At 54.3% G+C, this 14,221-nt stretch overlaps 1 protein-coding gene across 2 annotated transcripts in view; it reads right to left on the bottom strand.

Moving 5' to 3' along the window:
* Positions 1–7,611: 7,611 nt before the first annotated feature.
* Positions 7,612–14,221, bottom strand: part of TGFBI (transforming growth factor beta induced) — a 33,016-nt gene continuing 26,406 nt past the window's right edge. Inside the window, exons 13-17 of one of the 2 annotated variants that reach the window (XR_004900586.1) lie at positions 11,867–11,995; positions 10,673–10,775; positions 9,768–9,847; positions 8,700–8,724; positions 7,612–8,240 (exon numbers count right to left, since the gene is read on the bottom strand). Coding sequence is in view for 1 of the 2 variants with exons in the window: in XM_028528716.2 (XP_028384517.1) it covers positions 8,200–8,240; positions 8,700–8,724; positions 9,768–9,847; positions 10,673–10,775; positions 11,871–11,995 (374 nt within the window). In the remaining variant the exon portion in view is untranslated. The remainder of the gene's footprint in view (positions 8,241–8,699; positions 8,725–9,767; positions 9,848–10,672; positions 10,776–11,866; positions 11,996–14,221) is intronic. The other variant, XM_028528716.2, reaches the window with a different exon arrangement.

The raw sequence follows: 14,221 nt of genomic DNA, 5'->3' as shown, positions 1-14,221 counted from the left end.
CAGCAGGTCTCTGGTGGGCCTGGGGCAGTTTCAGGGGTGGGAGTCACCCCATTTCCCAGAACACACTGGGGCCTCGAAGGGCCTGACCCCTAACCCCAGCCCAGGACTAGAACTAGGGCTTTCCATGGAGCGAGGCCTCTGCAGAGGCTGAGTGAAGAAAATAAACTACATCCACAGGATTATTCCCAAATACAACTTTTCTAATGTTGAAAACACCATTAAAAAGGTAATAAAAGCACTTTAAAACTTGTTCACAGGTTGAAATGCCTAGATTAGTTTGCTGTTGCTGTGTAACAAGTCACCACAAACTTAGTGGCTTAAAACAATACCCACCAATCATTTCGCCCTTCTCCAAGTGAGAGCGCTGGTGGACAGCTCAGGGTCTCCCAGCCAGGAACCGTGGCGCCGACAGGCTCCTGCCTGGAGGCTCCGGAGAGGGAGCCTTTCCAAGCTCACGTAGGTGGTCAGAGAATTGCGTTCCCTGCAGGTGTGGCTCCGAGGTTCCCCCTTCCTGGCTGGCTGCCAGCGGCTGCTCTCTGCTGCTGGAAGCCCCCTCCACATTCAAACCAGCAACTTTGCACCCAGCTCTTCTCAGCACTCAGATCTCTTTGATTTCCTCCTTGGCCACCAGCTGGGGAAAAACAATCTGCTTTCAAGGGGCTGTGTGGTTAGATTGGATGCACCTGGATAATCTCCCGTTTGCCTTCAGGGGAGTAAATTAGGGGGCAAAGGTCACAGGGGCCATGTTAGAATTTGACCTACCACGACGCCTGCCTTGTTTTTATTTTGAAACTTATTAACAGTTTGTTTTGGCACAATGAAAGATTACAATACGTTATATACACTCACGCTTTCCTCAGAAACATCTGGAAGTGCCAGCTCCAATAATTCGATGATGGTTGTCACCGGTTGCTGGAATTAGTCTTAACTTGTAGAGGAAACCTTAACTTTTTCTGCTCCTCTAGTGTCTGTAAAACTTTTGCCTGGAGAAAGTGTTGATTTTGTGAAAAGGAAAAAGTTATCTTCAAAAGCAAAGGCGTCAACTGTACCTGATGTTAAAAGATACTAAATTAACACCAATTTAAGTGGTGTGGTTCCGGTGCAAGCGCAGCTTTGCAGATCAAAGGGAGGGAAAATGTGGCCCCAACATGCTGCTGACGTGTCTGAGAGTGAGAGGCATGCCCAGGAGGGCAGCGTGCAGTGGGGACGCAATGATTGCTGGACTCCAGGTGGTGGGAGAAAAATTTGGGGGTGAAATTATTCAGTGTGAATAATTCACCCATCTTAGAGTTAACCACATTCAAACTGGATTTGAAAGGTAACAAGAAAATGATAAGCAGGTTAGGAAACAAAACTAAATCCACAAAGATGAGTTTTCTAAAGCTGAAAACGTGACTGGAAAGATGACCAAGTGATTTTAAATTATTCACTGGTATAAATTTCATGATTTTCAAAAAATAAGGTATAGGCTATTGATAAAATACCTTCAAAGATTTCCTTCATTTGGGGGCATTTCTCCTGGTTGAGTTCTCCCAAGTGTGTAGACCGTCAGCCCCAAATAAAGGTGTTTCCACGTTGCCCGGATGCCCAGGGGTTCCCACCGAATGGGCTCTGCCATGTTGAAATGCTTCGCCAAGACATCCTCGGCCTCTCACTGGGCATGCGTGCCGAGGCGGGCTCTGGGGGGAGGCCTTTCCCCACATCACACCTGGCTGTGGTTTTTCTCTCTCCTCTCTTGCCCTGCCATTGAGGGACAGCCTCTGGGCCCTGCTGCAGACCCAGAAACTGCACTGCAGTTCGATGGCCTACTCCTTCTCTATTTATTGATGACCTACTGTGTGGCTAAGCTAGATGCTATGGGGCAGACGACCTGCTTGCTGCCCTCAAAAAGCCAGCAGCTCTGCAGATTTCAGGTCCAGGTAAAATGTATCGAGAGCAGGGCTTCCGGGGCGGTGGCCAGTCACCAAAACTGTGCATTGCAGATACTGTGCATTATCCTGAGGGGAGGGCCCGGACTGGACCCTGAGCAGGGGTGCCTGGTTCTATTAGGCACCCCCCGCCACCTCCGCTCTGGGCCAGAAGTTGGCAGGATCTGAATGAAGCGGGGCTGGCTCCCGAGCTGCGTCCTGAGCTGCGTCTGTCCGGGCACTTCAGACTGTTCTTTCCCGTCGCCAGCCGTGTTCTGAGGAGCTGCCCCCGCACGACTGAAGAACGGAGGACAAGGGGGCTCCCCCAAAGCCGGGTGTTCGTGCCCTGCCGCCCCCGCCGTGTGACTAAGCCTCTCCTCCGTCACCAGGGCTGTTTCCCTCGCCCGCACTTCTGGGAGCCTGGCTGAGAGCTGTCAGCAGGGGAAGGTCCCTGCAGGCAGGCGGCTTCCTTGAACAAATTATTTAGGAGCTGTTGCCAAGGCGCCATGGGGACTCACTGGCGGGAATGAGAGTGGTTTCCCATCTGTTCACTCAGAAACTCATTTCCGCCCAAATGAGGGTATTTAATCAGACGGCTTTCCCCTCGGTCTGTGCTACTCGCAAATCTCAGAACTTCTTCCTTCTAACGGAACTGGAGGCAGAGGATCCTAGAATTGGGAGGCACTCTCTAAGCATGAAACTTCTCTCCAAAGGGGACGGAGGGTCGGGTCACCTGGTCCAGATGAGGTGACCCGCCCTGCGGTGTGATTAAGCAGCCAATGTCCATTCTCGGCCCCGGGTGTTCTCCTCGCCCCAGGGCCGGCTGACCACGAGCACTCTCTCTCAGCTGGGGACTCTTCTCAGACAAAGTGGTCAGAGGCACAGCTGCTGGGCTGCCCTGGGCACGGTGATGCCGCCAGGCCACCATCGCCTTTCCTGCAAGCAACCTGAGGAGAGTGCAGCCTGGGTGTGTGCCCTGACCAGAAATCAAACCCGAGAACTCCCATCAGCAGAACAACGCTTCAGCCAACTGAGACACACCTGCCAAGGCTGGGCCCACCTTCTTAAATGCAGAGGCCATTTGTCCTCTGGAAACCAGGCCCTGGGGTAACAGTTTTTGAATATTCGTTGTGTGCCAGGCCCTGTGCTAGGTGCAGACACCCAGAAGAGGGACAGGACCCCACCTCAGAGCAGCCCGCCCCTGGCAATGGTGGGTGCACAGGCAGGAGGGAGGGCTTCTGACCCAGGCTTGAGGGGTAAAACTGAGTGACTAAATTATCTCCCGTTCTTTGTTCCCCATACAGGGTTTTCAGTCCCTGAAAACAGCACCCAGTAAGCACTCAAACCACAAAACCTGTCCTCCTCACCCTTCTTTCCCCACTCTCTAGAGGCAGCCCTCTTGCCTCTCGAGAATGGCCTTGCCAGGGTTGCTGACGACATTCACGTGGCCATTTCCAGTGGGCACGCCAGTAATCTGACACAGCTGACGCTCTCTCCTTGCTGAAAGGCTCTCCTGTCTTGGCTCTCGGGGTGCGCACACTAGTTCTCAGGCCCTCCGCAGCTTTCTCTCCCTCGGCCAGGCCTCAGTCCCTGGCACTCTTCTTTGTCTGATAGACACACAGTTACCAGAAGGTTATTGACTCTGTTCACTGTGCCATACTTCCCACCCCTGGGACTGCTCTGTAACTACCAGTCTGTGCTTCTTAGCCCCTTCCCCCTGCCACTCATCCTCCCAAACCTGTTTCTGACCAGCAACGAGCAAAACGTCCTCTGTATCTATGAGTCTGTTTCTGTTCCGCTTGTTTCTTTTGTTTTTTTACATTTAATTGTCGATAGATATGCACTTATTGCCATTTTATTATTCACATTTTTTGTCTTTTTTCTTCTTCTTCTCCTTCTTAAAGGAGACCCTTTAACATTTCATATAATACTGGTTTGGTGATGACAAACTCCTTTAGTTTTTCCTTGTCTGGGAAGCTCTTTATCTGCCCTTTTTTTTTTTAAGATTTTATTTATTTATTTTAGACAGAGGGGAAGGGAGGGAGAAAGAGAAGGAGAGAAACATCAATGTATGGTTGCCTCTTGCACACCCCCTCCTAGGGACCTGGCCTGCAACCCAGGCATGTGGTCTGACTGGGAATCAAACCGGCAACCCTTTGATACTAAATGATAACTTTGCTGGGTAGAGCAATCTCGGCTGTAGGTCCCTGCTTTTCATCACTTTGAATATTTCTTGCCAATCTTCCTGGCCTTAAAATGACACATTCATGCATGTTTTACCACAGTAAAAAATAATCTGATCATAGCACACCTTCCCCATCTAAAACCCTCCAATGGCTTTCTCTTAAGAAAAATGCCTAAAATTCCGACTACAGCCTACGAGGCCTGGCGTTGTCTCGCTTCCAGATGGCATTTTCTCTACTTTCGCCACTCTAGTCACACAAATCTCTGTAGTACCTGCCTCGGAGACTCTGCACACTGTTCTTTCAGCCAGATCCTCTCCCCAGCCTCGTCATCCTCCAGGTGTCAGCGTGAGCTCCACCGTCCGCTGCACCAAGGGCAGGCTCGGGCAAGCAGCCGGCCAGGGTGCAGACGGCTCTGTGGGAGTTACCCAGGCCTGTGGCTGCCTCAGGCCCCAGGCCGGTGGACGTGTGTAGGGGCTGTCCCACATTCCCACGGCCGCACCACTTCTTCTCTGAACTACCTGCATCTGAGCTTTGGCCAAAGGTCATCATGCAGTGGGGCTTTCTTTCCACCCTGGGCAGGGAGGGCCAGGGACAGCCCCACTTGACTCTCCAGGTAGGGCACCAGGCCTGTCCCTCATCTCATGGTCTTCCTTCCCAGCTATGGAAAGTTCCAGAGCTCAGTGTCCCGGGCAGTGCCTCTCAGAGCATTACATTGAGCTGTGGTTTCAGGCATAGAAGTCTTTTCCTCTGCGTGAGAATCCCTTTCCGTTCTCTTCTTCTTGACATGCATGTGGTGGGGGCTTCCCTGGCTGCTGTGGGTCCCCCTCCCCCATGATGTGGTCGGGCTGTGCGAGCAGAGACCAGGCCGCTGGGGCTTCTCAGGAGGGGTGGGGCTTTCGAGTCCTTCCTGGCCACCCTGGCACCCATGTCCTGCTTGCCCAGGGCTGCCTGGGCTCCTCCTCCAGGGAGGCTGTGGGGTGGGGCAGATGGGGCAGACTGGACAAGAGGGTGGGACCCGGACTCGCCTGGGCCTGGGCTGTGTGCCAGCCTCTCCCTGTTCTGTGACCAAACTGCTGGATCTCTTCACGCCTCTATTTCCACAGCAGTGAAATGGAAGCTCTGCCAGCACTCACCCGTCTCACAGCACTGATGTCAGGAAGAGTGGAGGCCGTGACTTTGGTCCACAACCCGGCACTGTGGCAGGCCTCTGTGCCCACAGCTGGGCTGGCCTGTCTGCTGGCCAGTGAGGCCAGGTCTAGATGGCCCCGGCCTCCTGTGTGCGGAAGGCCCACCCAGGCTAGTCGGTCCTTGGACCCCAGTGCAGAGCATCTTTGTAGTCCCCCTACACACCCCAGAGGCTTTGTAGCCCCAGAGTGACAGCAAAGAGAGAAGGGCCCAAGCAGAGAGCCCTTTCCTGTCTCCCAGTCCCTCTTTCTCCCGGTCAGGGTGCAGCGGGCAGGGCTCAGACAAAAAAGGCCTGGCAACCTCCTCTGGCCTTCTGACAGATGGGGCAGGGGCAACACACCCCTTCCTCTGGCAATCACCCACCCCCAGCCTCAGCCAGTGGCTGACCCCTTAACCAGGGAGTCCATTTCCTGGCGGCAGCACAGAATACTTAGCCTACTGAGTCTCCAGGAAAAATCTGTGTGTGTGTGTGTGTGTGTGTGTGTGTAGGTGCGCACATGCACACGCACGCTGTTTGGACCCCGGAATGGGAACTTGACCTTCTCAGGCTGGGAGGAGAAGGCAGGGCAATGGCGGTCACAAGGAGGACTCCCAGGGGGAGCTGAGAGGAGTGGAGATCCCCTTTTTGGGGAGGCTGGGTTGGGGCAGGGCAGAGGTCGAAGTGACAGAAGGAGGGGGTTTGGGTTTTTTAAGGAGTCCTATGGTGATTTTTATTTCATATCTTATCACTCAGGTTCTGACGTTCTTACAAAGCCCACTGCGTGCACTCTGCGTGCTGAAAGTGAGGTGAAGCTGGGCACACCCAGCGCTGAGCCAGGCCATCGCCACAGCCCCAGCCCGTGTGACCGCCAGGTGAGCAGGACCGGTGACATCTCCCCTCACAGGACCCCTTCTCCTGAGCCTGACCACTTCCCAGGTGAGCTCCTTCACCTCCTCCCGAGTCCCCCCACTGTGTAGAGCTCCTGTGTGTCCTGCCCCAGGCCTCTGCTCCCTCAGATTTCTTCACTCTGTGCACAGAACCACAGGGCTGCCCTTCCCAGCCCATGTGGATATGCACACAGGAGGTAGTGCCCCTGGCTGACACGATTCTCTTCCAGCTGTGAAATGAGTGAATGACTTTATTGGATGACGTGTGATGTCTGTACAGCAGGGCCGTCTGCTCGGCCACCGCTGTTCCCAGCAGTGGACAAAGGAGCAGCAGAGGAGCAGTGGTATTGGCTCAGTGGGTCCAGTAAGTGAAATGAGCTCCGCCTGCTGGAGAGAGGCAGCCTTGGCCCAGGGAAGTGTGGGAGGGCAGGGCTGTCCCATTTCCCAAGAAAGTGGGCTGCCTTCGGGAAAAGACACACACAACAAGGCCCTCAGCTGCTCTGATCCTGAGCAACCTCGGCATGATGAGTAAGAATTCCACCCTGGCTGGGGTGGCTCAGTGGATTGAGTGCCGGACCGTGAAGCAAAGTGTCGCCGGTTCGATTCCCAGTCAGGGCACATGCCTGGGTTGCAGGCTAGGTCCCCAGTAGGGGGCGTGCGTGAGGTAACCACACAGTGATGTTTCTCTCCTTCCCTTCCCCTGTCTCTAAGAATAAATAAATAAAATATTTTTTAAAAAAGGATATCTACTGCTGTGCCAAGCATATTGTAAGTATCATCTTATTTCATTACCATGATGGACCTATGAAGTGGATATGATGGTCATTCATGTTAACAGATGAAGAAACAGAGGCACTGAGTGGTGAAGTGATAGACTGGAGGCCACACAGCTGGGGAGCAATGATGCCATGGCTACAGTAGCCTCTGAGTGCCAAGGACAATGGAGAAGACAAAAGAAGCAGGGGAGGGGACTGGCACACTATTGGCCCAGAGGGTATGACCGGAAAACCTGGTTTTGCTTCCTCATGTAGTGGCCTCTGGGAGTCCGGAGACTGAGCTTCCAGTCCCAACTCAGCCATTTTCTCTGTCCCCAGTGGTTCCCCCCTTGCGGAGCCTCAGTCTCCCCATCTGTATAATGGGACTGCGCGGGCACCCATTTCATAGGGTCCCAATGCGGTAAGGGAACAGGGAGGCTTCAGGCCGGTAAGAAAAATGCTGGTGAAGTGAACCCTGAGGACCCAAGGCCCCAGGGCTGGTGAAAGCAGAAATGAACACAAGTGCCACAAAGACTGAGATGCAAACCCCACATCCTGTCTGGGTATCTGAGGAGCAGCCCGTCCTCTGGGAGGGCTCCCAGCTGAGACGCTCCCAGGAGTGCTGTCGGTGTGAAGGAGCATCACAGCCCCAAGGACAGAAGCCCGTCCCTGGAGAGTCCCAGGCCAGTACAGTCCCCATCCACACGGGCACACGTTTCTTTGGCTTTATTATTACAAACACATCATGGCTCTGCCACGCCTGGGAAATCCTGGGCTCTGCGTGCTCTACCCACCCTCTCTTATCTACCTGGCCAACAGAAGTGTCCAAGCCACGTGTAGACTTGAGACACATTTGACAGAGCGTTCAACTCATAGCTTATAGTGACGCCATTTCTCCAGCGTGAACAGCTAGCACAGACAGTGCCAGGACGCCCCACTGCGCCGGGTTGTTTGATGCATGTTGTGGAAACACCACAAGCTTCGGTTCCCTTTTCCGGAGCAGTGGGCATAGGCAGGAAGTTCCATGTTCGGGACAGGTCCTTTCTGAAAGCAAATGTCAGGCAGGGACATCCGGGTCTCTCTACGCAGTGGGCTAACGGCCATGTTTAGAGAGGACAAAAATGAAAAGTACATCTCTCTCCTTCCTCCCCCAACCCGCCCAAGGCTCAGAGCTCACTCTGGTGCGGCCCGTGTACATTGAAGTGTGCTATTTGGTTTCGAAAACATTCAGTCTCTTTGGCGAACTGGGAGAAACTGGCCAGGAGCTGCAGAGGCGCACTGCTCCCTCGGTGCTTCGCACTAGTGCTTCATCCTCTCCAGTAACCGCTGGTACACTGGGGCTGAAAGAGAGGGGTTTGAAGGTGAGAAGGACGCACACTTCTCCACGTCTGTCTAGGACCTGTTGGGTTCATGAGCGTGGAGCCCCTTTCTGCCACTCCCCCCTGCACCCAGCAGGTCCCTTGTGGTTTGTGAAACCTCCTGCCCCAATGAGGTCCTGAACCGGGATTTTCCACACTGCCGGCTAGGAGCCACGTCCTCACGGCGGGCTCCTGCTGAGCTCCTGTGCACTATTTCTGGGCTCCCGAAGCCAAACATTTACATCAGCCGTGAGAGGCTAGTATGAACTTATCATCCCCATCTTATAGAGGAGGAGATGGAGTGTTCTGTGCCTGGCCCCGAAGACCAGGTTGGCTTTCACACCCCAAGGTTTTCATCTCTATGCAGCAGATGGTAGGGACGGCCTGCTTGGGGCAATGCCCCAACAGGCCTGTGGGGACCTCGGACCCGACCAGACTTACCTAGCTTCACAGAGCTCTGGGCAGCCTGAAAGAGAACGCAAGGTGTCAGGACTTTGAGTGACAGGTGTGCCTAAACCTGCTCATGGCAGTGGCTTCGCTCACTGCCATCCCTCCTCGGAACGAATGCTGGGGATGAGGAAGAGGACAGGGGATATGGAACTGCCGGGCCCCGGGGAGCCCCTCAGTTCATCTCAGCAGCCCTAAGTGGGGTGCAAACCCATACCAAGTGGAGCCTGAGGTGAACATTCCCAGGAGACTCCAAAACCAGGCTTCCACCAGTACCCCAGCCTGGAGCTTGGGGAGCTGGGATTGCACAGGGGAGTCGGAGCTCAGAGTCAAGAACCTTCCTAAGGGGCACTAAGGACAGCCTTCTGTCCAAAAGGAAAGCGACAAATTTCAACTGCAGGCCTCTGCACTAAGGGCAACCTCCCGCAGACCCTTTTATTTGAAATGTAAGCCTTCCCTTTGCTACTCAATATTCCCAAGGGGCTCCACCTGCCCCAAAGAAGTGGAGCAACCTGGGTGGGGCTCCAGGCCCTGGGCCTGGCAGGAAGCAGGAAGAGCAGCAGAAAGAGTCAGGTGTCCTGAGGAGGATGGGGCTGAGGCAAGGGGCGGAGTCTCCACACGGAGCTGGCCCTGTGTCCAGTACCCACACCATAGCCCAGGAAGCCCCCACAGCACCCGAAAGGAGCCACGTCATGGTAAACAGGCCAGGCTGAGGGCAGGCCAGGCCACCATCAGGCGGATTCAGGATGGGTGGCCCTCCTTGGAGAGATGGATTCTGGGGCTGCCTGTGTCCTCACCAGCAGCAGCTTCCCCAAAGACAGGGGCTAGCGGCCTCCGTTGGAAGGCCTGGGAAGCCGGGACTGCCTGGGTTCCTGTCCCTGCACTCCACACAGGCCAGGGCTAAGGATGCCCAATGGGAGAGGGAAGAAGTTTCAAGAGAGCCCTGGGGCAGCAGCTGAGGAAGACAGGGGACCCGGAGGACCCCTCTGTGAGCCCAGGAAGACAGACGGGGGCCCCACCCAAGGCTGCTCAGGCCAGGGCCCAACCTAGCAGGCATCTTACCCTGGAAAAGGCTGCTGCCTGTCTGAAAATCTCAAGTGCAGAGTCTGCCAGCTCATCCCCTCGTTCCTGAGGTCTGTTGGCTGGAGATGAAAGAAGAGGCAGCTTTGGTGAGGGAGAAACTATTAGCATGCCATTCCTAATACCAGTGATTTTCAACTGGTGTGCCACTGAATTTTTAAAACATGCAGTACCTGACTATTTAGTCAGGGGGACTGACTTCTTCTCCCTTAGATTATCAAGTTAGAAAAAAGAGACACCAATACAACAATAGCTGTCCAATGTGAAAGAATCAAAATTATACCTGTTTTTTTTTTGAGTGACAAAGAACACATTTTTTGGTGTGCTGCAGAACTTTAGTAACTCATTTACGTGTGCCGTGACAGGAGAAAGGTGGAAAGTCGCTGCCTAACCGCCACGACTGAGGGGCCCCATGGGGCTTTCTGGCCCACATTTTCCCCTGAATTTTTCCCTTACGAGGTTCACACTGCAGGGCAGAATCCAGCCCGTGGGGAGAGAGCACAAAGGGAGGAGGACGCACACGTGAGGGCAGAGGCTGGATGCAGGCTCGGCTCTGCTGGAGGCACAGAGCTCCCTCGGGGAGCTACATGGTGAGAGCCACATTCACAGAGTCCACACGGGACGACAGACGGGGCTGTGTCTGGGTGGGCTGAGCCAGCCAGACCACGCAGAAGGACAAGTCTGGCCTTGCACATATCATTGTGATGGCTTTGAAAGGACAGTTCCTCACTCACTTTCACCCAGCCACCTCGATGCCATCCACAGAGGCGGGTTTGCAGGTCGAACCTCATTCTTAGTTTTGCTTAGAAGAGCTTTTCTATCACACACCAAACGCTAGAGAAAGGCAGCTGCGCACTGAGGGGCGGGGGGCTGCTCCAGGGCCTTACCTGGAGGCTGCAGGACACTGGAGATGGCATAGACCACGCCATTGGTAGCCATGATGTCGGCTTCTGCAACGGGCTCTTTGTTGACACACACAACATTGTTTTTCTGGGAGAAAAAAGGCAACAATGATTGACTGTAGAGCATGCTTACCTCATTCATTCAGCCAGTGTTGACTCAGCACGTCTGGAGAGCGGACCCTGGGCTAAGTGTCGGGGATGCCCTGGTGAAAGGAGGAGTCCCTGCCCGCTGCAACCCTCTGGTCTGCTGGACTCACCCCTGCCCCTCGTGCGGACTCAGAGAGTCAGGATTCACAATATGCTCTTTGGTGTTCCTCACCTCGTCCTCACAGCAGTGTATGGTGATGAAGCAGGTAGTACTGCCTCACTTCACAGAAGGGGAAACTGAGGCTCCAGAGAAGCCAGGGGCCTTCTTTAAGCTAAGTTAATTGGATCGATGGAGACAGAAGCCAGGCCTCCAGCTCTGAGTTAAGGGCTCTTTGCACTTTGGCTTGATGCCCTGGTTGGGACTTTCTCACAGGAAGTACACTGGGGTAAATCTGTCTAGGCTTTCCTGAACAACCTACATATCAGATCCACGGCAGGAAGCGGGGACGGAAGCCTGTGATGGACAGGACCTGACAGCCAAATCTAAGAGCTGAGAGAGTCTCGGGTGACCCTCCTGCCTCCCTACATGCTCTCCCATGCTCTGGGGAGAGGCTGCCCTCCCTGGAGCAGCCAGGGAGGCCTCAGGCAGCTCCGAAGTGGAATGTGTCTCAACGTGCAGAGTGAGGGAAGGCTCATAGAGCAAGCATTTTCAGATGGTCTGGCTCATGGCACAATTCAGTGAGCCCTGGATTTGCGTGAAGTGAGAAGGGGAGGGGGATTTATCTCTCAAGACATATAAGTCATTGCCCATCATCTCCTTAAGGGAAGGAAGATCCAGTAGCCTCTCCTAGATGCCAATCAGAGCCTTTATTTCCCCACAAATCTGGAAGTTCTTATTCATGTTTAACTACAGTGTCAGTTGATTTCCCTGGAGACCCTTTTCTATTTTCTTTTTTTTTGGACAAAATGCACACAGGGATTCAAGGTATGTCTTAAAGGCTGTGTGTGTGTGTCTACTGCCGTTCTGGGGGAGAGGAGGGCCCTGGAGCCTGGGTGGCAGGCCACAGCCAGCCTTTTAATTTGCAGGCACACTTACTGAGCTGATTTCTAGCTTGTCGCCTTGGAGAGACTTCAGTCGCACCAGGGCCCCGATGCCTCCGCTAACCAGGATTTCATCACCAACGTGGTATTTCAGGATGTTGGCAAGTTCCTTGGCATTGCCTACAGGTTTGTGGGAAAGAAAGCAGAGTTAATGCCAAGGTTGGTCATTGGCGTGGCCAAGGAGGGCCCAGAGGAAAAGATACAAGGGGTCACCCCTGAGTTGGAGAACTTGCCTGGCTAATAGATAGATACTCACTGAGCACCGCTGTGTGCTCAGCCCTCTGCCCCACCATTCCGAGGTGACCAGGTGAACAAGGCATAAGTCCGTGGCCATGAACCTCCCCTGCAGCTGGCGGGCTGCTGAGTTGTGGTGCTGAGAAGGAGTTAATCCATACCCCTCTGTGAGTGTGACTCATGTTTCCATGAGCTAAATATTTGCTTGGGAAGCCAGGGACCTTCCAGCACTTGGCATCTGGGACATTTCATCATCAGCGTGGCTCCTGATAGTTATAACAGTAGTGAAATATTTACACATTCTGCTCTCAAATGCATATTCAGAGACTGGCTATTTCCTGATGGGAGAACTTGAAAGAGTCGACAGCTGCAATCTGGAGGAGCCATGGAGCCGACGAGGTCAGGGCCGAGGGGGCATTCCCGCCCCGGGTCCCCCGCCACACGCCCCAGCATTCCTTCCAGCCCACATCAGCCTCCCCACCGACTGGAAAGCATCAGACGGCTCATCAAGGTACACAGGCATTTCCCAAATTAAGTGTGGGAGGCAGCTCTTTAAGCCGCCAGCTGCTCTCTCATCTCTATCAAGGCTACCCCCTGGTCCTCACATAACCAGCCAAATGGCTGAATTTCCCCAGGGCTATTTCCAGCATCTTGGAACTGAGGAAACAGGAAGTTCTAAAGCATTTTGGAGAGTTCGCTTGGTTATCGGCACATCCACATTAGTGCCGTGGGACGGAGCCACCAGGTACCAAGTGATTTCCAAACACAGCCAGCCTGTGGCTGGCCAGAGCTCCCCTCCCACAGAAACACTGCCAGCCCTCGAGGTGTCTGCCATGTGGCCGGCCCTCCATGCCCCGGAGTGCTGGGGTCCGATCCCACCCACCGGCCCATAGGAGGGCGCCTCGGGAAGCTCGGCCCTCACCCCGCTCTGCTCCCACACAGCTGAAACTGAAACGGAAGCCGAGCGGGCTCAGGCCCCCTGGGGAATATTTTGTTCCTGCCGGACAGAGAGAGGGTGGAAAGTTTATGTTCAGACTGAACTTCTCCCCTCTTCTCAGGAACACACGTCAGCGTTGGAGACATAAGCATTCATTCAGCAGTAAAGAAAATTAAACAGGACACAAATTCTGCTCACAGCTGCCTGCAACCTGAACCTTCTATTCTGTTCCAGAGCAGGAAGGGAGGTGTAGACTATGTGGCCCCAGGGTTTGGCCAAGGTCCTTCCTCATCCTCCTCCTTCTCAGGCCCACCTTCCGTGATGGGTGGAAGTGTCTCTCACAAGCAGGCACCAGAACTTGGCACCGCAACCCCATCCCGCTTCCCCTCCACCCCAGCCGTAGTAACAGCTGGTGGTGGGTGTATGCTCAGCACTGTGGGGAACACTGCATTTAATCCTCAACGCACCGAGCAAGGTACTCTTATCATCTTCATTTTTCTAATGGGAAAACTGAGACTCAGAGAGGTTAAGCAACTTGATAGAGACCACTCAGCTAGCAAACGCCAGAGCTGGGATTTGAACCGGCGTTCATATCATCTGGGAGCCCAAGCTCTTGACCACTAGATTTCTGCTCAAACATGCTCAACCTCATTTCTCAGGGCTGTGACCCCCTTCTCAGTACAGCTTTTGTCCCGAGGATAAAACATGCGATGCAGGTAGATGGCCTCCACTCACAGGCCCTGAGTGAAAGCCATGTTGCGGTGACTGGCTGGTTGTCACCCACCGGGAAGTCCTCTCTGTTCTTTTCTGTCTTGTTAGGTGCTGGGAAGGCTGACGCCAGGAATGTGTCTTCCAGGCTCCCTCGCTCTCCTCCTGCAGCCAGCCATCAGGCAGCCTGGCAGGCGTGGGCATGTGGGAGGGGAGCTGGGCTGAGGCACGCAGTGACCATGGCTCTGAGGGCAGCTGTTTGTGGCTCTGCCTACTGTCCTGCGCTCCCCCAGTCCAGCTCTCCCTGGTCCCACCCACCACCCCGCCCCACACCTGGGGCGGCAGAGGCTTCCCAGGTCTCTTAGTCCCCAGGTGCCGTCACCCTTTGCAGAATCCTTAATCCTGCCCCCATCTCTGCCAACAGTCTCATTGTTACGTGTCTTTCAGTCAAACTCTTTGTGCTGGGC

The sequence above is a fragment of the Phyllostomus discolor genome, chromosome 13 (genome assembly GCF_004126475.2).
Source record: "Phyllostomus discolor isolate MPI-MPIP mPhyDis1 chromosome 13, mPhyDis1.pri.v3, whole genome shotgun sequence".
Classification (NCBI taxonomy): domain Eukaryota; kingdom Metazoa; phylum Chordata; class Mammalia; order Chiroptera; family Phyllostomidae; genus Phyllostomus; species Phyllostomus discolor.
Note: the sequence above shows the minus strand (reverse complement) of the source record. Positions and strands in the feature narration are given on the sequence as shown.